Source organism: Lissotriton vulgaris, chromosome 9 (genome assembly GCF_964263255.1).
Source record: "Lissotriton vulgaris chromosome 9, aLisVul1.2, whole genome shotgun sequence".
NCBI classification, from domain to species: Eukaryota; Metazoa; Chordata; class Amphibia; order Caudata; family Salamandridae; genus Lissotriton; species Lissotriton vulgaris.
Genome location: NC_141697.1, coordinates 353,039,195 through 353,064,141, shown reverse-complemented (window position 1 = coordinate 353,064,141; position 24,947 = coordinate 353,039,195). Strand labels below are relative to the sequence as shown.

General features: G+C 44.4%; 1 protein-coding gene across 1 annotated transcript in view; it reads right to left on the bottom strand.

Moving 5' to 3' along the window:
* The window catches only part of OTUB2 (OTU deubiquitinase, ubiquitin aldehyde binding 2), a 201,000-nt gene that overhangs the window by 78,523 nt on the left and 97,530 nt on the right, over positions 1-24,947 (bottom strand). The window contains exon 3 of the mRNA XM_086937718.1: positions 20,800-20,918. Within this exon, the coding sequence (XP_086793844.1) occupies positions 20,800-20,918 (119 nt within the window). The remainder of the gene's footprint in view (positions 1-20,799; positions 20,919-24,947) is intronic.

Below are 24,947 nucleotides of genomic sequence, written 5' to 3'. Positions count from 1 at the left end.
CAGTGTTTCACTGGGGCCTGAGGGTTCTTTTTAGCCAGGCCTTTGAGCACGTGCACTCTATTTTCTTCCTACTGATATTAACATTCCTTCCTAATTAGGCCAGTAGTGCTTGCTTAATTTCTTTACTAGCCTACCGTGTTGAATGTTTGTATTAACACTCTCTTGTTGTTTGAAATTATGATTTGATGAGGGGCATGGGAGTGTCTATTCCGACCCTGACTCTCTTGTTGGTTAGACTATTCTAAGCAGCGTGCAGCTGCGAGAGTATATATATTTTTAATCACTATCAGGAGCGTTTTGCATTCAAACAGTGCATCGTGATACACCTTTGCAATGGAGGCATCGGGCCTGTCTTACTCTAGGGAGGAGGCGGATGCTATTCTCAGTGATACTTCTCTTTTTGCGGACCCACTAGTCGCCCAAGCCATATCCCAGACTACTGACTGGGACAAACTGGGTGAACAAAAGAAAAATAGAATCAGAGCAATTTTGCATGGTACTATGATGAAGGAATACCTCAATAACAAAATGGCCCCTAAGGGCCTTTTGGTCACTAATGCCCCACGCATTTTTCTAGAGGACAGTGTATTCAGGAAAGAATGGGCACAGATAGCCTGGCACTGTACCCACGACTGGGCTATTCTTATCATCAAGACAGCTATGCGTCTTTCTGAGGCTTTATTAATAGAGATTCAAGCAACAGAAGCCCATATAAAAGCAACCGTCACAGGCTACAAAAAGAAGCTTGACGAGTTTAATAAAGAGCTCAATGAATACAAAGAAAATCTTGCACAGTCTAAAGTAGCCAAATTTCAAAAAGATTTAAAAAGGTGGTCTTATGACAAAACGTACCCCTACGCCAGCCAAGATTACGTTCCCCCAACTCGTACCAATGACGACCCAGACACTACAGCCGATTCGGACTCTAGTAATTCAAGCACTGAAAGCAGAGGGAATAAACAACGAGGAAGAGGCAGGGGTAAACAAAACTACAACCAATACAACCAACATTGGTTCCCCTACCCACACCAAGGACCTGGGGGTTTCCATCCGAATCCCTTTAACCAACCCTCTATTCCACCACACTTTGGTTGGAATCCACATTTTGTTCCCCCTCCACCACAGTTCCATCAAAATATGTATCCGCAGCCTTTTTTAGGTTTTGGCCGGAGAGGCAGGGGGAAGAGAAGAACTGGCAATCAGGTACACTGGGGTCCCACAGAAACAGTGGGGGACAATACACGGAGCAAAGCTCAAGATCAGAGAGCCGGACCGAGCAACCAATAAGCCTGATAACAAACCTATCCAAAGTGACCCTAACCACAGACGAAATCTCAGTGTTAGAGAAGGGACTTGGGTTTATACCCACCCCTCGCCTGGATCGTTTTAAATTGAAATGTGAATTGGGAGAGTTTTTTCGAAAACTCAGATTAAAATCTTTTTTTGAACATCAAGATGCACAAGTTCCTGCCACATCGGGTGACACTCCGTTTAAAAAGAAATCTAACTTCACCCCTCCAACACACCTGATACCGGCCGACATCATAACCTTTGAACAGGCGGTATTTCGGGAAGTAGAATCTTTGACTGAACCCACCTCATTCAAAAATTTGACAGCAGGAGAATTTAAGGCTATAAAATCTCTGCAAGAGAATCAAGATATTGTAATCAAAAGTGCTGACAAGGGGGGAGGTATAGTGATCCAGGATGCCACGGCTTACGATGCAGAATGCAAACGGCTCCTAGGGGATACTACTAGTTATACTATACTTCAACAGGACCCCTCCCCCTTTTTGAAGGATGAGATTCTGGAACTAGTTTCAACCGCAGAAAGAGATGGATATATCACTAAGCAGGAAGCTGATTTCCTCACTAACTCTGAAGAAAAAGTCCCCTACTTTTACACTCTTCCCAAAACCCATAAAAATCGGACTCCACCTCCGGGAAGACCGATAGTGTCAGGGATTGGGTCACAGTTGGAACCACTCTCCAAGTACTGTGATTTTTTCTTCAAACCTTTAATCCAATCTACTAGTACCTACATAAAGGATACAAAAAGTCTTCTTTCAATGTTACTAAATGTGCAACTTCCTGAGGAACCATGCTACCTAGTGTCCTTAGACATTGAAAGTTTATACACTTGTATTCCGCAGGACGCCACCTTGAAAGTCTTGGCAGATATCCTTGATCAAACTACATGGTCGTATAATACTTCTAAGACCTTTGTAATGGATTGTGCTACCCTGGCTTTAAAGCGGAACTTTTTTCAATACCAAGACACCTTTTTCTTACAGAAGACTGGCACCTCGATGGGCAGTACCTTTGCCCCCAGCATAGCTGGGTTGTATGTTTACAACTTCGAGAAAACCCACATCTTAGCCAATTCTAACCCTTATGCTCTCAATGTTATCCTGTGGCAGAGGTACATTGATGACGTGCTTTTAATCTGGAAAGGGTCAGAGGAAAGTCTACATTCCTTCTTTGATTGGGTCAATACTTGTGACCCTCATTTAAGATTCACACACCAATATGATCTCAATTCGATTGTCTTCCTAGACGTTACCCTCACAAAAACTGGTAACCGACTGACGAGCAAAACCTACTATAAACCCACCAGTAGGAATAACCTCCTCCATTTCTCTAGTTTTCACCCGCGTTCACTACGCGAAAACCTCCCATTCGGCCAATATCTACGAGTTCGTAGAAATTGTAGTGATACCCGGGATTTTAACAAACAAGCGGATGACCTCACTAACAAACTAGAACATAGAGGATATCCTAGAAAAATTCTTCAAAAGAGCCGTAAGAGAGCGAGAAATAACAATAGAGAAGCTCTTTTGGAAGACATTGAGAAGGAAAGTGAGTCTGAGGTTCCCCTAACCTGTGTAACCACTTACAACAATATTTCTAACTTGGTAAGTCGTTGCATTGGTAAGCATTGGCAAATCCTGACCAGTAATGGAAGAAATTGGCAGAAACCACTCTTTTCATATAAAAGAGATAGGAGCCTGCATGATGCCTTGGTTCATACCCGTCCAAGAACTAGCCAACCTGCAAAGGACGCTTCTGTTTTGAACGCTTGGGGTTTGCCCTCGGTGAATGGCCATTTTCCCTGCGGGGGATGTAGTGTATGCCATCTTACATCTACCACTAAAACACTTCATTTAGAAGAAGGCAAAACATGGCACCTACGAGGCCACACTAACTGTAATTCAAGTAATGTCATCTACTTGATTACTTGTCCATGTGGCCTCAGATACGTAGGGATGACCACCAGAAAAATCAAGACTAGAATAGGAGAACATCGTAGCAACATCCGATGTGGCAGGAACACTACCAAACTGACTGTCCATTTCCTAGAGCAGGGTCATTGTCCAAATGATGTCAAATGGGTCATAATTGAACAGTTAAGCACTAACAATGAAGGAACTTTATACGAGAAGGAACAACGATGGGTATATCGCCTTTCAACCCATAAATATGGCTTGAATGATGAAATACCATGGGGATCAGTTATGCGGAGATAGAAAATCCACCAACACTGCTGATTAAGTAGATATAAAGATGTCCGTGCCCATCCACCACTAGGGTACCGAGACCATGAAGTAAGATTTCCTCCCCCTATCAGGGTCTGCGTGGACTATCAAGTGACCAATATTCCAATACTCTGTCCTCCATGTTTTTCCCCCTTTTTAACCTCATGTAGGTTTCTTTTACTGTATCAATTTACACTGTTCTCCATTGCTGTTTCTACCCCTATGTGGGTCTCTCTTTTACAGTGTACTTTTACATTTGACCCCTTTCCACTGGGTCCCTTAAGGTATCCTTACGCTGCCTTATGGTGACGTTTTGCTAACACGTATGTTTACACAAGACCCTTATTCACTGGGCCCTTGGAGATAGTTGTTATTTTGGCACTGTTCTCCGTTTCCACGCCCGACCATATCGGTAAATAGACGGGCCCCTTTAAGATCATGACCAGCCTAGTCATGTGACCACGTACTCCGCGTCACGCGCGTCCCGCCTTCTTCCGTGTATTTCACCCGCGGTTACTCTCCGCGTCGTCTGAATCGGGCGGCGGATGTGGCCGCTTGTAGGTGATCGTGCAGGGAGTCGTTTGGAGCCAAGTAAGTCGGATTTAGGTTTCATTCCAGAGCATAGTAATTTATTAATAATGATACGGCGAACTTAATACCGACACGCCGTTTTTTTGTTTCCCTCACGTTAAGAAATCCCAAACGTGAAGATTTCCTCCTGCCGCCATGCCCATGGGGCTTTTCACCTCGTAATATAAAGTAAGTCCATTGTGCAATTCCGCCTTCTTAGCGGTCAGCTGCGCCCTATATGCTTCTTGCATAGGTGTTGTGAGGAGTAGCCACATCCAATTACCAACTTTGTATTAGGTTTTCCGAGCACTGTTTTTAAGCAACCTTTCGCTGTTGATAAAAAAAGCTGTAACACCACACGTAAAAACTTAACGTGTGCTGTATTTAACAAGCAACTTTGGTATCTAGGATTAATGTACCCCTTACCAAGTTTTAAATCCAAAGGGAATAGAATTGCTATATTTTGCGTACATAATTTGTCTAATATAGTTGTGTGCACATGCTGAGAGCTCATAAATGTAAATACATGGTTGCAAGGGTCCACAACTTGGCTGTCTTTTCTCACTTGTACAGATTACCACTGTTTCTCCTAAAACAAGGTTTGGAACTAGTATTGGAGGAAGACTTTCCTAAAGGAGCATCGACACTGTCAGGTCGTATTGTTCCTTATAACCACCACGTGGTCAGAGCACTTTAGCGTGCCTTGATCAGTGAGTGGTGTCATACCTGGTCCTGATGAATGCTGAGCGGAGTAGGGCTCATTAAGCAGAAACATGTTGACCATTTTAGTTCTGTTTCTTTCACTTTATTAGGGGACTGATTGGTTCAAACTCACACAACCTCTCAATAGTCCGAAAATTATTAGATTTTCAACACACTGGTTTTAACAGAGTTAGAGCTACCCTCCTATTAAAATAATGTTGAGGAGTAGTCCATACTCTTTTTAACTCACTTTCACTTTCCCTAGCTTAACAAGAGAACCCAATGAAGATAACCGGCTACCAGTGTTTCACTGGGGCCTGAGGGTTCTTTTTAGCCAGGCCTTTGAGCACGTGCACTCTATTTTCTTCCTACTGATATTAACATTCCTTCCTAATTAGGCCAGTAGTGCTTGCTTAATTTCTTTACTAGCCTACCGTGTTGAATGTTTGTATTAACACTCTCTTGTTGTTTGAAATTATGATTTGATGAGGGGCATGGGAGTGTCTATTCCGACCCTGACTCTCTTGTTGGTTAGACTGTTCACAGATCACTGGCAGAATATTTAAAACTAAAATATTGCGTGGACAGAATATCGTATGAAAAATATCAAGGACCAAAATAATGATGAGGTAAGTGCAAGTAGGTAAATATAGATTTACTATTCTTTACTCCACATCTACCCAACTTGAAGATATATATATCGTGTGGCGATGATTAGCATTCAAGCTCTAGACAATCATGTATCTGTATCAAGAACAACTTTGTTCCTAAAAAATGTTATAACGTAGGGACACTTAATCTGCACTTTATAAATGAAATTGTTTTTATCTTCCTAATTAACTGGTTTTAAATGAATATAATGAAATTCTGTATTTTTATGTAACTATGTATTTACGATATTTTTATCTGTACTTTTATGATTGCATCAAACAATCGAATAAAGATATTTTGAATTGAATATATATATATATATATATATATATAGATATATATATATATATATATATATATATATCTATATATATATATATATATATTGAAAGATACATTTGTGTGAAACTTTGCTTACCTATAAAAACTTATGTTTACAATATTTTTGTCACCTATATTCTCGACACGATATTTTGTCCACATGACATTTTTCTCCGATATTTGTCTGAACACACCAAAGAATACAGGAAACCCACCAGACTCTTTGCCACCATCCAACTAGACAGAGGATATGGATGAAACCCCAACACCAGTAAGGTCTGTAAATAAAATGGGAGTTTGGGTAAACTCCAAACACTTGTCCACTTTGGAGAGCATTGTAGGTGCAAATGACACCAACGTTCAACTCATTATTTGTTGCATATACACCACTAAATTCAACTCAAAACAGGCCTCGTTCTATCTTAAGGAACTTCTGCAATATAGAATATATACATACATATGCAAGCTATATAAAACTATATAAAACTACCAAACACTAAAGTATGCAAGAATGCAAACTCCAAAACTCCAAAATATGCAAACCCAAGCTACAAGACTTAGTCTGAGGAAACACAATTACATCACTCCAGTCGTAAACAAAACATCACTGCCTCCCAGTGAAAAAAAAGTTAAAATTGAAGTTTCGGAGTCTAGTTTTATAATCTGACTGGGGTGAAGGTACCAAGTACCTTTGAGCCATGAACCTCCTCTACAACCCTTCCCAAGACCTCAGATAAAGCAACGCAAATTTGCTCCATCGAAGTAAAAGGAGCCCCCTTATGGAACTCACTGGATCCTCATTTGAATCTGATACCTATCTTAAATGTTCAAAAATGTTTTGAAAACAAAGCTCTTCAGAGAAACGATCGACTACTGATCAATCAATCAATCAGAGTACTTGTAAAGCGTGCTACTTACCCGTGAGGGTCTCAAGGCGCTGAGGGGAGGGGGTGCCGCTACTGCTCGAAGAGCCAGGTCTTGAGGAGTCTTCTGAAGGCGAGTAAGTCTTGGGTCTGCCATAGGTGGGTAGGGAGGGTGTTCCAGGTCTTGGTGGCGAGGTAGGAGAAGGATCTGCCGCCGGAGGATGTTCGTTGGATGCGGGGAACAGCGGCGTGGGCAAGGCTGGCAGAGCGGAGCTGGTGGATGAGGGTGTAGAAGCTGAGTCTGCTGTTCAGGTAGGCTTGTCCAGCGTTGTGGAGTGCTTTGTGTGCGTGGGTGAGGAACTTGAAGGTGATCCTCTTGTCGACGAAGAGCCAGTGTAGGTCTCTCAGGTGGGGGTGATGTGGTTGCGGCGTGGGACATTGACGATCAGTCGAGCGGAGGCGTTTTGGATGCGTTGTAGTCGTCGTAGGTGTTTGGCTGGGATTCCTGCGTAGAGTGCGTTGCCGTAGTCCAGTCTGCTCCTGACGAGACCTGTGTCACCGTTCTTCTTGTTTCATGCAGAGGGTGTTGTAGCAGGAGGAGGAGACGGCGTTGACCTGTTTAGACATGGAGAGGGAGGAGTCGAGGATAAATCCTAGGTTGCGTGCATGGTCGGTGGGTGTCGGTGCTGTTCCCAGTGTGGTCGGCCACCAGGATCAGACTCTTATTACTTTTTTATGGGACTCACACCCCTTTAAACATCTGAGACTTTCCCTTTGTATTGGCCCTCAATTGAAACTTGCTCCTACTCCCTTACCAATATAACTGAAATTTAATCTGCTCATCTTTTTCTGTGAAGGGGGCTTGGCAACATGTTAATGTGCTACAGATAAGCTAAATAAATAAGTAAATAAATATACTAAACAATCTAAATCAATAACCTACAAACATCCAGTAAGTCCCGAGTTCCCTACTGGTAAAGTTACAGGACACACAAAAAAGCTGTGATTCCTAATGATACAATTGAGATTGTGCTTTAATGTAAAGGTACAGCATTTAACATTATGTAATCCTTTCATGTCACGACTCACCGAAGCACTTCCCAAAGGTATTTAAAGACATTTACATCAATTGTGTCTGTGTACTGATGAATGCTTTAGTGTTTTCAGGTGAATGTTAATGGTTCTCTAGAGAGATGAGGATGCATTGTTGCATGGGGCCTCTTTGCTAGGTTACAGATGTGAGGTATCAGGTCAGTCATCAAGCATTTATTTGGCTAACTGGGACTAGCTGGGTCAGAGCAGATGCATGCGGTGGGTGTTCTAGACATAAGAATGGTTTGGGAGTGCATTATAAGAACCTTCTCTGTGAATGCATATTTTGCAGCTTTTGGAGGAGTGCTGTTGTGCCCCATATGCTTCCATATTGAATGCCTTGCAGGGTGTTACATGTAAAACAGTAGCAGCTATTTTGGAAGGTTCAGATGCTTGTCTTATTGGTTCTAAGTAGTAGCATTTTTTAGAAATTGGTCATTTTGACAGTTACTGGCTAGCTGTATCCAACAGAAATTGGCAAAGAGCCAGAGCAAATTCATGAGGGTGCAAATGGCAAGTTAAGAAGAAGTCTTCTTTGCAGTTAGGATAAAACATGGGATTATGATGGAGTCAGAGATTTGGGACGGATGATTATAGCATCGAAATTCTGACAAAATTAGAGAATTATCTTTTAAGACAGCTGTGCATGAGGTGTTTCTCAAGAGCAACAGGTTGGGTAATGCAATGGATATTAAGGTCTTTGTTCTAGACCTAGTCTAGATAGAAATATTCGAGTTACACGTCCTCGGATGGCATAGATTGAGAGGTATTTTGGCAGCAGGAAATGGTAAGAAGAGCTGGAGCATGATGACTCTAGAAAATGCAAGTGTTTTCTGGAATACTTCAGCGAATCCAATATAACAATGGCACTATGTTTTAGGAATTTATACTAGAAAAATAGAAGTGTTTATCACAATTACCAAAAGAAAAATTGAGAAGGATTCGCAGGGTTCTGAGAAGAACTGTTGTGCAGAGCTGGCTTCTTGGAGGATACTAGCACATGTGGTTGGCATTGTTTGAATTTTTTAGATGTGCTTTTTCCTCAGGCAGAGCATTAAATATAGCCAATTTTTATACATAATTTTAGAAGGGAAGAATTAACAGTGTGACATTTATTACTGACACCACATGGTTCTAATACTTATGCATATAATGTATATCTCCTCTATTAAAGGGTGAATCAAGCCTTACTTGTGTCACTTTAGGCTAAGTCACTTAAGGCAGTATTTCAGGGAGTGGCAGGTGTTGAAGACAATGCATATTCAACTGCCTTTTTTTCAAAGTGATGCACACTATACAAACAAAAAATTGAAAAAAGCTGCATAATACAAGGGGGTAGTAACATTTAAAATATTCATATATAAATGTAGCTGTAAAAAATAAGTAATCTTATAAATAGGGTTTAAAGAATTTAAAAGTAAGAAAACAAACAAGAGCCATTTCATTTATAAGGAAAGATTTAAGAGAAGTATGAGCAACCCTTAAACAACATTATTAAACGTTACATATACCATTAAATATAATCATCAAATGGTTTCCAAAACAACTGAAAAGAGGGGTTATTACTAGAAGAATCAGTAAACGATAAATGGGCTCTTTGTCTGGTAGAGGTGATCGAAGACCACCAAGTATGACCTGACAATAGATCAGTATTTTTCAATGTATGTAATTAATTTAAGGATAGCAGTAGGTCAAACAGTTTTGCAACGAATATCTGAGACAAGGCAAGGGATTTACAAATTAGAAATTCATAAGCGAACTAATCAGAGTAATGTAATAATATTCCAAACAACGTTTCAAAAATCTGAAATGATACTAAATTAAAAAAATACATGTTTTAAAGAGCCTTCAACCGTTTTGCAATGCCAGCATGAGGAGTATCTAAAGTTTGGCTTTAGATAATCTATATGTAGTCCATAAACAGTTGAATGAAATTAAAGTTTTTGTTTGATATAAAGCAGCAGGCAGCCAAGCAGAAATGTTTAATAACTAGATTTTCCTCCAAATGTCTAGAGCTCAGAACAATCTACAAATCAATTAATTGTAAATGTCTCTTGACTTTTCGCTTTGGGGTGAAGTGTTTAGCACATAACAGGCGGATGCCTGAACCTTATTGACACTGAAAACTGCTTCCTTAGTGAGGTTTGTTAACTAGTTGAAAGGTCAGAATGAACTGGTAGTGATGGCAAAGGAGTTAAGATAAGGTAAACTATGTAGAGAGGGGAATTGTTTTGCCTCCCAAGCATTTGCCAGAATGTAACAACTATTGGAAAAGCCAATAGGTTTCGCCTAGGAGAGCTATTGGCTTTGGCAATGTTTTGTATCCATGCTGTACAGACGAGAGGATGCTTTGTAGTGTAACTATAACTAATTTAAAGAAGCACTGTGACACGAACAATGCACTTTAGAAAAAAGAAAAGTGCATCAGTGCTGGATGCATCATATTTCTTCTTTTGTTATTATTTTTTGCGACACTGCTGTACAGCATAGATACAAATCATTGCCAAATTTGGCAATGCCCATTCTATACAGCATGAACAAAAGGCAAAACCAATAGTCTCAAAGGAAAGACCTTTTGACTCCACCAATGCTTGTTCGGTCTCAACACAATACCCTTGCGATTCCGAGAAAATCAGTTAGGGCCTAATTATGTTGCGGTTCGGACTGCAACCAAGGGCTTGACACGTGCAGTCTGAACCAATTCTACTGCTGCGGTCCGATCGACGCATTAAGATGTGTACGGTCGGAGGGAAAGACTGACAGAAACTCACCATAATCCCTTAAGAATGGTGTTTCCACCGTGGGGATTATGATGTGCTCTCCGACAACCTTTCCATGTCAGAAAGGCTAACATGGAAAGGCTGTCAGAAAGTGACATTGGGGGCCCCTATCAGGGTCCCCTTCCCCTTGGCCCTCAGCATCTGGGTTCGGAGGGCTTCTATGGTGGCCCTCTAAACATCCCTGCACCATGTGGCAGGCACTGTCCGTGAGATGCCCGCCACATGGTGCAGGGATGTTCACAAACTCCCATTTTTCAATGGAATCATGTTCTGTGGGCAGTTTCTGCCCGCTGCACAAGCTCCCATTGAGAAATGGGAGTTTCCGACTGCCCAAACTCAGTGTGCGGAACCGCTGACCAATGGTCGGGCGGTTCGTGCACCGAATCGGTGTCGGCCGGAGGCAACTCTGACCGACATCGTAATTAGGCCCTTAATCTTCTCATGCATGACAAAGAAAAACATATGACATTGGGCAAAGTATCCTATCACATAAAGAAAACAATTGCATCTATGTCCGTGACTTATTGAAAATACATTTGGAAGCAGGTAACATCTGTTGGCACAATAAAAGCAGGTAACATCTGTTGCTACAATAAATATCCATTTCAAAAGAGAAAAGGGCTTCTTTGAAGTGTGTGTGCTATAATTAAACATAACTACAAATAGCAAGAGGTTCAACAAGAATGACAGGGAGGAAGAAAAATAAAAGTAGTGCCTCAATCACAGCATGATCAGTGGAAGGACAGCAATCAAGCTGAAGCGATCAATATTTGGTCCATGCTCTAGCCGAAAGAAGAGTAAATGAAGTCAGCATGTGCTGACCAATCAGAAGGCAGCAAATAACAGTGACAATCAGGCAAACCCACGTAATGCAATGGGCAGGCTGCAAGCTCATGGTTGTATACAATATCTCTCGCAAGTGAGACCACATGCGCTGTTGCAGGGGTGATACCTAAAAATGATGCATGTGATTGGCAGTCTCTTCATTTGAGAGCTTTGAGTAAGTGGATAGTCATAAGAAAGTTGTCTGTGAAACTTCAGCAATGTTGGAGCACTTTAGGGAAGGCTTGCTTCCATCTAGGTCTCAACATGCAGTTGGCAACTTTTTTCATTTGGAGACTAATCCAGGATGTTCAGACATGGAAGGCTTTTTTATAAGCTGGATGAGTTTGAAGAAGTTTGTGTTTCCTTTTTTTAAAATATTTGCTAAATTCTAGCGTGGTTCTGCAAATATGAAGAAATAGTTCTGACAGCTACATTGGAAATGCTTTATGAAATTATGAAGGACTCAACTGAATTGATGTGTCTAGTTAAGGAGAAATGTTTGCAGTGTAAGAGTAGAGCTAAACCCCTTGGGTTCCTCCTCTCCCAGCGTGCAGCTCCATAGCTCCCTCAGGCAGTGCTCTACTTCGGTCAGCAGCCCATCTCAGACCGCGGTTCTCGGCCCCGTGGCTCGTCCCTGGACTCCTCCAGCCTTTAGCTGTTAGTTTTTTAGCCAGTTGCCTGCTTCATTTTATTTGCTTTATTTTTAGCAGTTTCGTTTTTTCAGACAGTTGCTTGCTTTATTTTATTTGCATTATTTTTAGTTTCAGTCTTTAGCCCTCCTTCCTCTGGGCTTCCTTCCTACTCCCCGTGTCCCACCCCTTCTGCCGCTTCCCACCACTGCTGCCCCCGCGGCCCCTTCCGCTCCTGCGTTTTTTCCACTCCTGCATTTTTTCCCGACCTCTACTTAAAGGAGACCATGGTGCGGCCACGCCACTGGCGCGCCAAAGGCAAGACCATCTGCCCCTGTCTGCAACCAGCGCCAGGAATCCTGGTCCTCCACCCTGCCAACGCTACAGTTCAGCGGCTGTCCACGCACTCAATGGCGGCAAGAATAACAACTGCAAGCTCTCCTCACCTCTCAACCCCTGCCGAAATTGCTGCCACTCCTTTAACTTCGCCAAAACCCAGGACCCACCTCCGCTGACCAGCAACATCCCCACCGCACCCCAAATCCTGCAATGCATCCTCCTCAACGTCCGCTCCCTCCACAGACACGCTACAGATATCTGACACCTCCTGGACAGCACCTCTCTCGATGTCCTTACCAAAACCTGGACAAGCGCCACCTTGGGACCTGATATTGCTATCGCCATCCCCGGAAGGACCGCTCAAATTGCCCCAGAGGTGGCATCACCCACAAAGCCACCCTCCGCCTTAGCACCTACACCAACGGGCCTACGGACCTCATGGAACACCTCCACTGCAAGATGCAGGTCAACCCGACCACCACCCTCACCTACGACCCCGGACCCCGTGCACCCTTCTCTGACTCCATCACTGACATTATCACCCCGCATGCCATCACCTCCACAACAAAATTTTGCTAGGAGACCTCAACTTCCACCTTGACAGCCACCAAGACCCCAAAACCATCTCCCTCCTGGAAAACATCCACGTTATCGGACTCAATCAGATCGTACCAGGACCAACGCACACAGCAGGAAACTCCATCTCCTTCAGCCACACCTCTGAACTCCCATGGACGGACCACCGCTGCATCCACTTCACCTACTGAGCAAACATCCCCCTCAGACGCCCACCCCAGCTCCAAAGCAGGAACTGGAACAAGATCTCCGACAAGCAGCTCACTGCCACCTTCAGCGGCTCTGCTCCCACTGCCTCAGACAACGACCCCACCTCCGCCGCCTGTACCCTACATAAATGGATCACCGACTGTGCCAACACCATTGCCCCCTCATGAAATCCTCCAACCCTCACGCCAAGAAGGCCAGCTGGTTCTCTACGAACTCCGGGAATCCAGACGATCCTGCAGACGTCTCGGAAAATTATGGAGGAACTCCAAAACCCCAGTGAACCTTGACAACTGCAAAACAGCCACCACTGCCCACCATAAACTCATCAGACACTCAAGGAAGAGAGCACTCCAGGACAGAATCTCTGCCCATGCACACAGCAGCAAGGAACTCTTCAGGATCATCAAAGAATTTGCCCAACCCAACAGTGAGTCTACCAACAACACACCCTCCCAGGACCTCTGTGACAAACTCAGCGTCTTCTTCCATCACAAAATCAAGACCATCTACGACAACTTCGACAACAACAACCTCCACGAGGAACCCACACTCACCACTTCCTGCACCACACAGCTGACACTGGACAGCTGGACCGCCCTCAGCATCGAAGATACCCTAAAAACAATGAGGACCACCCACTCTGGGGAACCCACGGACCCTTGCCCCTACCACATCTACCACAGAGCTGCAGACATCATCGCCCACGAGCTACAATGAATCATCAACCGATTCTTCAAGACTGCCTCATTCCCTGATGACTGGAAACACACCGATGTCAACCATCTCCTAAAGAAACCCTCGGCGGACCCTACGGACCACAAGAACTTCAGAGCGATCTCCCTACTTCCCTATCTGGCAAAAGTAATTGAAAAAGCTGTCAACAGCCAACTCACCTACTTCATCGATGAGAACAACATCCTCGACTCCTCCCAATCAGGCTTCAGGAAGAACCACAGCACAGAGACCGTCCTCAACGCTGCGACAGACAACATCCGCTTCCTCCTCGACAGAGGAGAGACTGTGACCTTCATCCTCCTGCACCTCTCCGCTGCCTTCGAAACAGTCTCACGCCGCACCCTAGCCCGCAGACTCCACAATGCAGGAATCCAGAACAAAGCCCTCGACTGGACCCGATTATTCCTTTCCGGCAGAATGCAGCGGGTCAGACTCCCTCCCTTCATCCCAGTGCCCACGCCAACCACCTGCGGAGTCCCCCAAGGATCCTCTATTAGCCCCACCCTGTTCAACGTCTACATGACCTCTCTCGCTTCCATCGTCAGAGCACACAGACTCAACATCGTATCGTACACAGACGACACACATCTCATCCTCTCACTATCAACTAACCCAACATCTCGAAATACAACTTTCAAAAAGGAATGAAACTAATTGCAAGGTGGATGAAAAACAGCTGCCTACAACTGAACACAGACAAAACTGAAGTACTCATCATTGGCCCTCATCTCGATGACAGGAACAACACCTGGTGGCCCCCTTCCTTCAGAGCCTGACCCTCCACCCGCAGATTACGAACGCAACTTTGGATTCATCCTGGACTCTGAACTTAAAATGGACCGCCAGATCAACGCTGTCAACTCTTCCTATTTTCGCACCCTACGTAAGACTTTCAACTGGATCCCCCTCGAACACAGGAAAACCGTCACCCACGCCCTCATCAGCAGCAGACTAGATTACGGCAATGCACTCTACGCCGGGATCAACAAGAACCTCACCCGCAAACTCCAGAACATCCAGAATGCAGCCGCCACACTAGTCCTTTACCTACCATGCCACTGCTGCATCACCCAACACCTCTAGGCACTACACTGGCTCCCTGTCGAGAAGAGATTCTCCTTCAAGCTTCTCACCCACGTCCACAAAGCCCTCCACAACACCGGCCCCACCTACATGAACCACAGCCTCTTGTTCCACGCACCCCATAGATCCCTCCGCTCAGCCCAGGTTTCCCTCGCCATGGTACCACGCATCAAGAAGACCAGAACAAGAGGTCGTTCATTCTCCTTCCTCGCAGCCAAGGCATGGAACACCCTCCCTCTCCACATCCTCCAGACACCAACTCTCTCCAAGTTCTTGAAGGACATCAAGACCTGGCTCTTCGACCAATCACCATAAGAGTCCGGCACCACACATACCCTGATGGACCATGGCAGACCTCTGAACCCACTTGGCCTTCGATGATTCTTTGCGAGTGCCTAAGAGCTGCGCCCCCAGCCCCCAGTGCCTTGAGACCCTTTCAGGTGAGTAGCTGCGCTTTAAACCCCTGATTGATTGATTGATTAGAGCTAAAACTGGGATTCCAAACACAAGAAATATGGGTATTATAAATTTAATTCAGCCTTATAGTGAACTTAAACATATTCTAATATTTTTAGCTTTCATTTTAACAGCATGCATAATGGCAAAAGGTCTCCCTAATTAAGAGTTACCATGTCCTTAGGACTCTCAGGAAACTGTTTTAGCCAACAACAGTTGCTAAGAACTAGCATTTAGTCATCTCCATCCTCTCTGGCCAAATACCTACAACATATCGAAGGATGGCAATTTTAACTTCTGCTCATTTAAAAAGATCAAACAAATTCCAACCACCACTGAACAAGAACTGCAGAACATGCCAATGTTCATTTCTACACTCTACATTCGTACGACCATATTAACAGATATACAAGTACTATTACTAGCACCATTGAAAGTATCTCTTCATTCCTTAGCCAGACATTTAACAGTGACAAAGAAACTTGACTACATCTTTCGTATATTGAAAGGCTTATAGTGTCTACCCATGAAATGCAGAATTAAATATAGGACTGGATACCTGGTATGCAAAACCATGCAGCTGAAGAGCCCATTCTATCTAAAAATGTGCTCCCTATTTCAGGAGGTCAAAGAGGACTTCAAAGTAAGAAAATTCTGGAACTAAGTGGATTTTGGAAATCCTGAAATATAAAGCCTCCCATGCACAACTCAAACTTTATCAGGGATGGGTAATAATTGTTTTAATTCTCTTAATCTTCATTACGAAATGACTGAAAATCCTCTCCCCAGGCTATCCCTGAACTAATCAGAGCACTTTTCCCCCACTGTAACCAATATATTTGACTATTTGTTTAAAAGTTATGCTTTTACTTATTTGATCGTTGCAATCTAATACCTAACTCTACGTGTGGTGTGTTGTTTTTTCACCACTTGCTTCTATTCAAATCACACGAATACTGTAGGGTGCAGTAACCCTACACAAAACTGCTAAACAATATAGATGTATACAGTCTGTGCAAAATTATTCCATTTCAAAAGTTCTTGTTCAAAACAAGACGCCTACGGGTATATGCCGCGCTTTACAAATGGCAATAAATAAATAAATAAATAAATAAAACATTATACCTCTTACCCAAAGAGACAAATGTAGCATGCCACGAAGGGCGTTGTTGGAAATGTGCCCTTCCTAGCTTTTTACTTTCATTTTGCTGAACCTGTTTTTGTTGGCCTTAAAAGTCTGTACACTGCTAACCAGTTGTGCTGTGCTTGTGCTTGTGCTCTCCCTTTTGTACATTGTATAGTTGGCAAATACCGAATTGCCACATTCTCTTTATTTATATGTCCTTAGTATATGGTACTATATTCCCCTAAGGCCTGTAAATTAAATTCTACAAGTTGGCTACAGCACTCATTGTGCCACCCACCAAAGTAGCACTGAAGAACATGTCTCAGGCCTACCAATGCAGCCTGTAGTGCAGTTTAAAACTGCCATTTTGTCCTGGCAAAATAAACATTTTGCCCTGCCTAAACCTTCATTTTTAATACTTATAAGTCACCCCTAAAGCAGGCCGTAAGGACTTATAGGGCAGGGTGCATGGTATTTAAAAAAATAGGACATGTACATTCAATGTTTTACAATTTCAGGAGTGAAAGACTTCCAAAGTCGTTTTTCATGTGGCTAGGCTGGCCTCCCATAGACTAACACTAGTTTGCATTATTACATTTAATTAGTGCTAAGTGTAGTTTGGGAACAGCATAAAAAAGCTTCTTCCACTCATTCTAAGTGTAACTTCTCTCTAATGGAAATGTTGGATTTTAAATTACAATTTTGGAAATGCCACTTTTAAAAAGTTGTTATTTCCCTGCCTAGTGGTTCTGGGGACATTTGTGTGAGTAGCCAGCTGCCCTGGCCTGTTGATGGCTCCCCCACTAGGAAGTGTGTATTGAAGCCAGAGGTTTCAAAGGGTCTTGGTGTAGATGGAAGTGGGTCTTCCGGACAGGCTGATTGGGGAGGAGCTGTGCCCCGCCCTGATCACAATGCAAAAGCACCTGTCAAAGCATACAAAGAAGCCAGACACCCAGCCTGGCCCTGCCTTTGTTTCACAAGCCAGGCTGGAGCCAAACCCAGGGAAAATGGAAAAACTAACCATAACCAGTTAAGAGGGTAGACAAAGGGTTTGCCCCGACCCACGTTTGCTTGCCTTGAACCCAGAAGTGACTTCATGGGTCAGCTGGCTGACCTCATTTTAAAACTAGAAGGACATAAGAAGCTTCAAGAGGGCTTTTTCTACAACTGCCCAGATGATCAGGCTGGACCCTGATGTGACCTCTACTTGCCATCCTGCGAGTCTTTAAGTGCATCTCCTGAGGTGTTCGGGGCTATAGAATTGCACTCATGTGGTGGATTGGGACTTAAAGGACTAAAGTCAGAAGGTAAAATCTTCGATCAGGACAAACGTGGTTGGTGTATCTGACCTGTCTCCTTCGCGATCGCGGTCAGCGTAAAATTGCATCTAGGTCCCGTCCTACAAGGACCATTGAGTGTTATTGGTACTTTTTGCTTCTTGACTGGCACTATTTGTATGTAAACCTTTTATTGGATTGATGTTCTTTTGGTGTCATTTTGTTTATCAAATTACACTCTATCTAATTAATTTTTAGATTTTTATTGTTTTGAATGTTGACTGTTTTAGTACTGCGTAAATATTTTACACATTTCTTCTAAGTTAAGCCTGAGTGCTTTGAGACAAGCTACCAAAGGTTTAAGCACTGATTTATTTGCTAACTTTTGTGGTTCACCCTGACAAGGATTGTAATTATTATTTGAGGTGGGTTGTCACTACTCCTCAACTAATACCCTAATTTTGTACAGAAGATATCAATTAAGGCAGCCTATAAAGACCTTTTTAGACAATAGAAAAATGGAACATGGACAGCAATCAATGTTTGGGTGAATTACTGACAAGCAAATCCTTAACCGGTAAGGAAACAGGCATGGATATGAGCAACCATGCACTGTGGGTGTGTATGGCTGAACGAGGTAGGCAAGGAATAATGGTGAGTGTATGACTGGGTCAATGGATTAGTGGGTGGATAAATAAGTGGATGGATAGATAACTAGGTGGATGAAAGTGTTTGTAAATCAATGAGTCAGTAGGTGCCTGTGTAGGTGGATAACTGAGTGAGAACTGGCAAAGTGTGCCGTTAATGAGTACAAATGTGTCTGTGGTGATAAAGTGAGTGGATGAGTATGTGAATGTGAATGTGAATGGGCTTTTGTAGAGCGCGCTTACACTCCAAGGAGCATCTTGGCGCTAGACATCACTGTCTCGACAGAGAAAGAAAGAATAGGGCAGCTGCTAAGGTAGATCCTACTCATAGATCCTGGTCTATGAGTAAAAGAGTGGATTTATACTAGCGCTAAGCAGATTGAGTCTTCGGTATTGAAAATCCAGGTTTTGAGCATTTTACGAAACAGTTTTTCGGACTGAATCAGGCGCATTTGTGATGGGAGCTTGTTCCAAGCCTTAGCTCCCAGTACTCCGATGGATTTTCCACCTTTTGTGGTTAGTCTGAATTTGGGGACTGCAAGTAGGTTGAGGTTGGATGATCTGAGTGATCGTGGGGGCATGTATCTTCCAAACCTTTGGGATAGGTATGTCGGTCCTGATTGGTGGTAGGCTCTGAACGTAATGAGCAGGATTTTAAATAGCACTCTTTTGTGGATGGGCAACCAGTGCAGGGTTTTGAATGCTTTTGAAGCAGATGATTTCCTGGGTAGTCGTAGCACCAGGCGAGCAGCGGCGTTTTGAACTATCTGTAATTTGTGCAGAACAGCTCTGTTTGCGCCTGCATAGATGCTGTTGCAGTAGTCTAAGCGGGATGTGATAAGGGCTACTGCCTGTGAGTGGAGGCTGAAATGATAGATTTGGGTATGTGTGGTGGATGGTGTGTGAGTAAATACATGAATGGCTGAGAGGCTAGATGAAGTGAGTAGGTAGATGGACATGTGTAGGTGCATGATTATATGGGTAGGTGACTGACTAGGTGAATGGTGAATCAGTAAATGGTCAACAAATGTGTTGTTAGGTGGGCGTATGAGTAGATGGTTTGCAGATGGGTAGGTAGTTTGCTGATGATAACATGTGAAAAGATTTGTACTTGTGTATGTAATAGAATGTATGGTTTCACTGAATATCTAGTGATGGACTTGGGCTCTTGTCAAGAAAAGCAGATACTACTGAATACTTGTAATGAGCAAGTCAGAGTAATGGAAGCTCACCTCTGTCTACGCTTGTAGATAAATGACTCTTAGACAGCCCTCCTTAGGTCGCTGGTGAGGGGGCATAGAGGTTTACTAATGCTCTGTATCAGCTTATACACCCCACACACCTTAGGCTGACTGAGGATTTCCATCTTCCAGTCAATGTTGATACTAAAATTATGTTCACAGTCATCTAAGGGTACACTTTATGTCAGGTGTGCCAAAGATGATTGTGATCAGTCATCCAATCATGAGTACAAAAGCAATCCTGGTTTTGTTTGTGAACATTTGCGATCATTAAAAATATTAAAAATTAAGAGGCTCAATTGATCTAATCAGAAATTAATTTAGATTGAGAGGGTAGCAGGCATCACCCAGGCTGAAGCTAGCATTCCCAAAAATGTGGCCCAAGAAAGACCTGGGAAAAGGGGATTAAGAGGGCTACACCCACAAGGCTACAGGTTAGGGAATCAATTTAGGGTCTTCGTATATTAGGGTATGCCAAGAGTTTCCTAGGGAGCACTTTATTTATAGATAGACTATTCCTCGAAATTAAGGTCCATTTAAATGTAGTCAAAAGTGGAAACTGCAGAGGAACTTCAGGGACAGCGGGAAAAATAGCATGGATGAGACAGCTGCACAGTCAGTCGGTCGCGTTTGTCCTGATGCAGGGACAGGTAGACTAGCACACACAGAATTCACAGATGAAAATCCATTCACTCATCTGCAGTAGTCAAGTTCCCCTTTCATGTGTGAAACTTTCAGCCTGTTCTGGTTTTTTTGTGCAAGAACGCCTTGAACACAAGGATGCTTTATTCCATGCTTAAAATTGCAAAAGAAAAAGTGCAAGCTCAGAATGTAAATTTCCGTTGGCCAAAAATTAAGGACCATGTGAAGTTTTCACACAAGACTTGGGCTGTTTGGGAGGTAAGTCCATGCCCAAATGCACCTGTTTAAAGCGAGTGAATCTCTGGGAGAAAGACACGAGATATGCAGTAGTACTACATATCTCGTAATTACAATGGGGGTGCTAATTCCCCATCAGAATTAAAAACCCAATCGGACTGTGTAGTACATATATTTATTTTTTTAAATATATGCAAATGTTAATGATGGTGAAAATAGATTTCTCATTCAATAAAAGTCAACACAAAACGTGTAACCTACCTGTTTATCTCTCTGTGATTGCCAAGAATTGACTCCAAGTAGGAAAATGCCAACGCTCTATAAAAACAATTTCCGTCTCCTCTGGTTCTTCTAACAGATTGATATCTGTGGCTGAGGTCCTTGGGAAGTAAAGCAATAATTGTATTTCATTACATCATACTTGTGATACTAAAGTAATACATATATTATACTTGGATCAAGGAGGATTCAGCCATTCTATTAAAATGTCGTCCAAAATACATGCAAAGCTCTTAAGGATCTGAAAAGACATTTGGGGAGGACTTGGTCGGCGCACCGATAGCAAGTAAGGAGGGAGCGAGACGAGGACACCAAAAAGAACACAGTACAGTTAATTACAAATCACCTTTACAATATGATGCCTGCGCCAGTCAAAAGCAGTATACAGGGAGACCCTTGGAATGACGGCTTGGCCAGGTAAGAATATTATCAATTTACATCCCTTGCAAAAATCTTTTCATTGAGACTGAAACATGTTTACCACCAAGTAGTATTCCACACAGATCTAAAGCGCCAATACCATGTGGCAATAACACATTTCAATAACATATGTCAATAACATAAGAATAGGCAGATTTTCACTTTAGAACGTCAACGGATTAGGGTTATTTTGAGTGCTACAAAAGTACCCCATGTATGTTCATTGGAACTCAATGCCAATTGATATATCTGTGTGGTTTCCATGGCCATTCAGTTGATGTCCTAGGTGCAGTTTATTAGATACTGATTTCTGAGTAAAGGTCTTTCTCATAAAATGGAATGTGTAACAAAGTGGGTTGATTTGCAGGAATGAAGCTCTGGGCTCCAGTAAGCACAAAAACAACAGCACTCGTTATGTACAAGCACACCCAGCAACAGGTGGAAGATAAGTAGTAGGGAGCAAGCAGGAAAACTATCCTGTAGCCGATTTCATTAGTTCGGCGTGAGGAACAATTAAACCCAGCTCACAGTGTCGGGAATGCACATGTTTTATTTTGCTGTAACATAGACAGAGCAGATGCCAAATATAATCCAGAGGGGCGTGGCCAGGACGCGAATGGAGTGAGACGTGTTTTGCTGAGTCTCTGCTCCACCGCGGCCTGCTAAACTTTGTACGATCTACACCGGGGGTCTAGTCTGTTGTCCGACGGATAAGGGGTGCCCTCGCCTACATGTAAACTGCCTGAACATCGAGGGGGCTGCAGATCGCCCTCGGAGGGAGCCGTCGCCAGCTGCGCCGCCGCCATCTTGCTTTGGGCGTGGCAAGAAGAATCCTCTCCATCATCCTTGCCCCTGGGCTCGCTGCCTTGTTGTCTCGCCCAGAGGGACATGAGGGTACTTAAACCTCTGGGTAAACCTCCGGGGAGCTGTGAACCCCCGGGACCTGGATTTGGAATCTGTAGCTCCTGCGGGGAGTGGAGGCGGGCGAGCCAGTGGAGCCATCTACGTAGCTGTTTGCAAGGTGCCGGAGCCCGAGGCGATCTGAGGTGCCTCCTGGACATAGCAGCCTTGATCCTCTCGCCGCGAAGTAGGTGAGCATTGTTTGTTGAGGCCAGCTTCATCCCATGGTTGCTGGGGGGTTCGGGCCTCCCGTTGAGTGGAGCTCCTGCGGATTGTACAGCCCAATTGGGGGCCCTATGATTTCGGCCCGGTGCTCTGGGAGATCCTTGGAAGGGCCTCTAAAGGTGGACAATCTTTGCCCCCCGAGCCCCAAATCCAGGGCTTTACATCTTTGAGGCGGCGTGGACTGCGGGGGACACCTGGACCGCCTGCTGGGCTGGCTTCCCCTTGAGAGGGGCTTGAGCTGTGCGACGGACACCCTGGATGTTATGTGTCAATAACGGCCCAGCTGGAGAGCTAGTGAACCCCCGGCTGTCACCTGGGTGCCCCTTTCCTGGAGTGGATCTGTACAGCTAAGGGGGCGTGTTGATGACGTGCCCATGTGATTGCCTGGTGGGCCTAGCACTTCTGGAGCCTCGAGATTAGCTGCTTGGAGATGGTGGGAGCCCCTTTGCTCTTGAACACTGTGAAACATAGCCCGTTAGACCAAGGGAGGCACAGACCGCCATGAGCGAGGCTTGGCTGGTGCAGGTTGGTCGGGACTTAGGTGCTGGGAACTCCTCGCCTCTTTTGTCTCCCCTACCCATCCACTGGGGGCCCCCTACTGATCTTGCCGTGAGCTGTGGACATTATTCTTACTAGACTGTCTCATGTGCTGCTCCCCCTGCTCTGATCGTTGGCCTGAATCTATCCAGGAGGATGCATGGGACCTATTGATGAGATAGTACCCCTGACGGTGACATCATCGGCCTGCGCCTACTATTTGACAAGTTAGTGGAGTGACTTGGACCTAGCGCTTCGGCTTGAAAAAACACTAACACCCTTCCCTCCATTGCCTATAGTATAGCTTGCTATTAGGGGGGTTCGGTCTAGGCTGGGCCACAGCTGACCCTGACAGATTCTTGGCTTCCTTTCATACTACGCTGAAGCATTACCTCACTCGGAGCCGTCGAGGCGCCGCCAGAGACCAATTTTCGAATATGCCCCCTAAAAACAAAATGAACAAGGAGCAGGAACCCTCTGTGTCTAGAGGTAATTCAGTAACCTTTCTCTGGTCAAATTCCAACCCACAGTCACAATCTACAAGCGTATCCTCTGAGTCTACGATGGAAAGGGACCAAGCCGGTACACCAATTACACAGGCCTTTATGAACTCTTTCCTCCAAGAAATCAAGGACGCAATAGGGTCACTTAAACAAGATTTTAAGTCTGGCTTGCAGAATAACCAGAGGGAAGTCACGGAAATCGGTGGGTGCATAGACGATCTCAAGTGCACCATGGATGCTAGAGCGGGGGACCACGAAAGCCTATGGCGACGGATGGCGGAGCTGGAAGATCAAAACTTCAGCCTTCAGCGCAAACAGGAAGACCTGGAAAATCGAAGTCGGCGTAATAATCTATGCATTAGAGGGGTTGCTCATGGGGCGGAAGGCAAAGACATCATGACCTTCACAGCGGACCTTCTACAGGCGATCCATGAGAATGACGAAGCTTCTCCACGTGTCCTGGACAGAGTACATCATGTTCTCTGCCCTAGAGACTGCACAGATTTCATCCTGGACATTCTCACACCGGTCCACTACTTTGCCGAAAAAGAAGTCATACTGAAAAAGATTCAGTGAGCCAAGTCCCACTTCTATAATGGGTATATGATTCAAGTCTTCCAAGACTTGGCCCCTGCTACTCTACGGAGACGAAAAGACTTTAAGCCAGTCACAGACACGCTTCGCAAACTCAATATTGAATACCAGTGGTGCCATCCATTTGCGCTGATCTTCACCTGCGAGGCCGGACAACACGCCCTCCGCTCACTGACTGAAGCAAAACAACTCCTTCAGCTCCCGCTAGATCCTGAGGATGGGGGTCCTCCCTCCCCACATGGGCACTCTGGAAAACCTTTCTGTCTGGAATGGTCTGCTGTCCTGCCGCCCAAGCATAGGAGATGTCTCCAGGAACAGGACTCCTCCCAGGTGAAATACGACATCATCAACCACATCCAGACATTGAGTGATTCTTCCCTGCAGTCTCGATCCCATGAGCAAAAGGAATGATCCAAATATGGAGGGGTCAGATCTTTAAGCTTCTCAAATTTCACTTGACTCCCTAGGGCCTCCACATGACAGGGGAAACTCCACTACCTATAATATGCCGAATTGCCCGAGCGCACTGGGGAACAGTGGGTTCCCTGAAACTGTTACACGGACAATGGTGGCATAGACATGAGGTTTTTGACTTCGCCTTTGCCTGCTTTCTTGCCGGCTCTCTGACCTCTGTGAGGCATTCCGGCAGTGGGTGACTTTTGAGTGTCTCATTGCAGCGAGTCGACGGCAGCGGAGACGTGAAGATCTGCCTGCGCCTGCCATCTACCAGACATTTACAGTGTCCCCTTGAAGAATGACTTCTTCAGAATGGCTCGTCCTTTGGACAATGGGCTGTTTCTGTTAGACATTGACTTTGTTTGGACCAGTTGGCCGCCCCCTCTTGGAAACATTACCCTACCTTCCTCTTCCTCCCCTGTCGCTGATCCCTTGGATGCACTACTTCTGGGTGAAACTTGGCCTGGTGCTCCCAGCCTTGGTAGTTTGGACGTC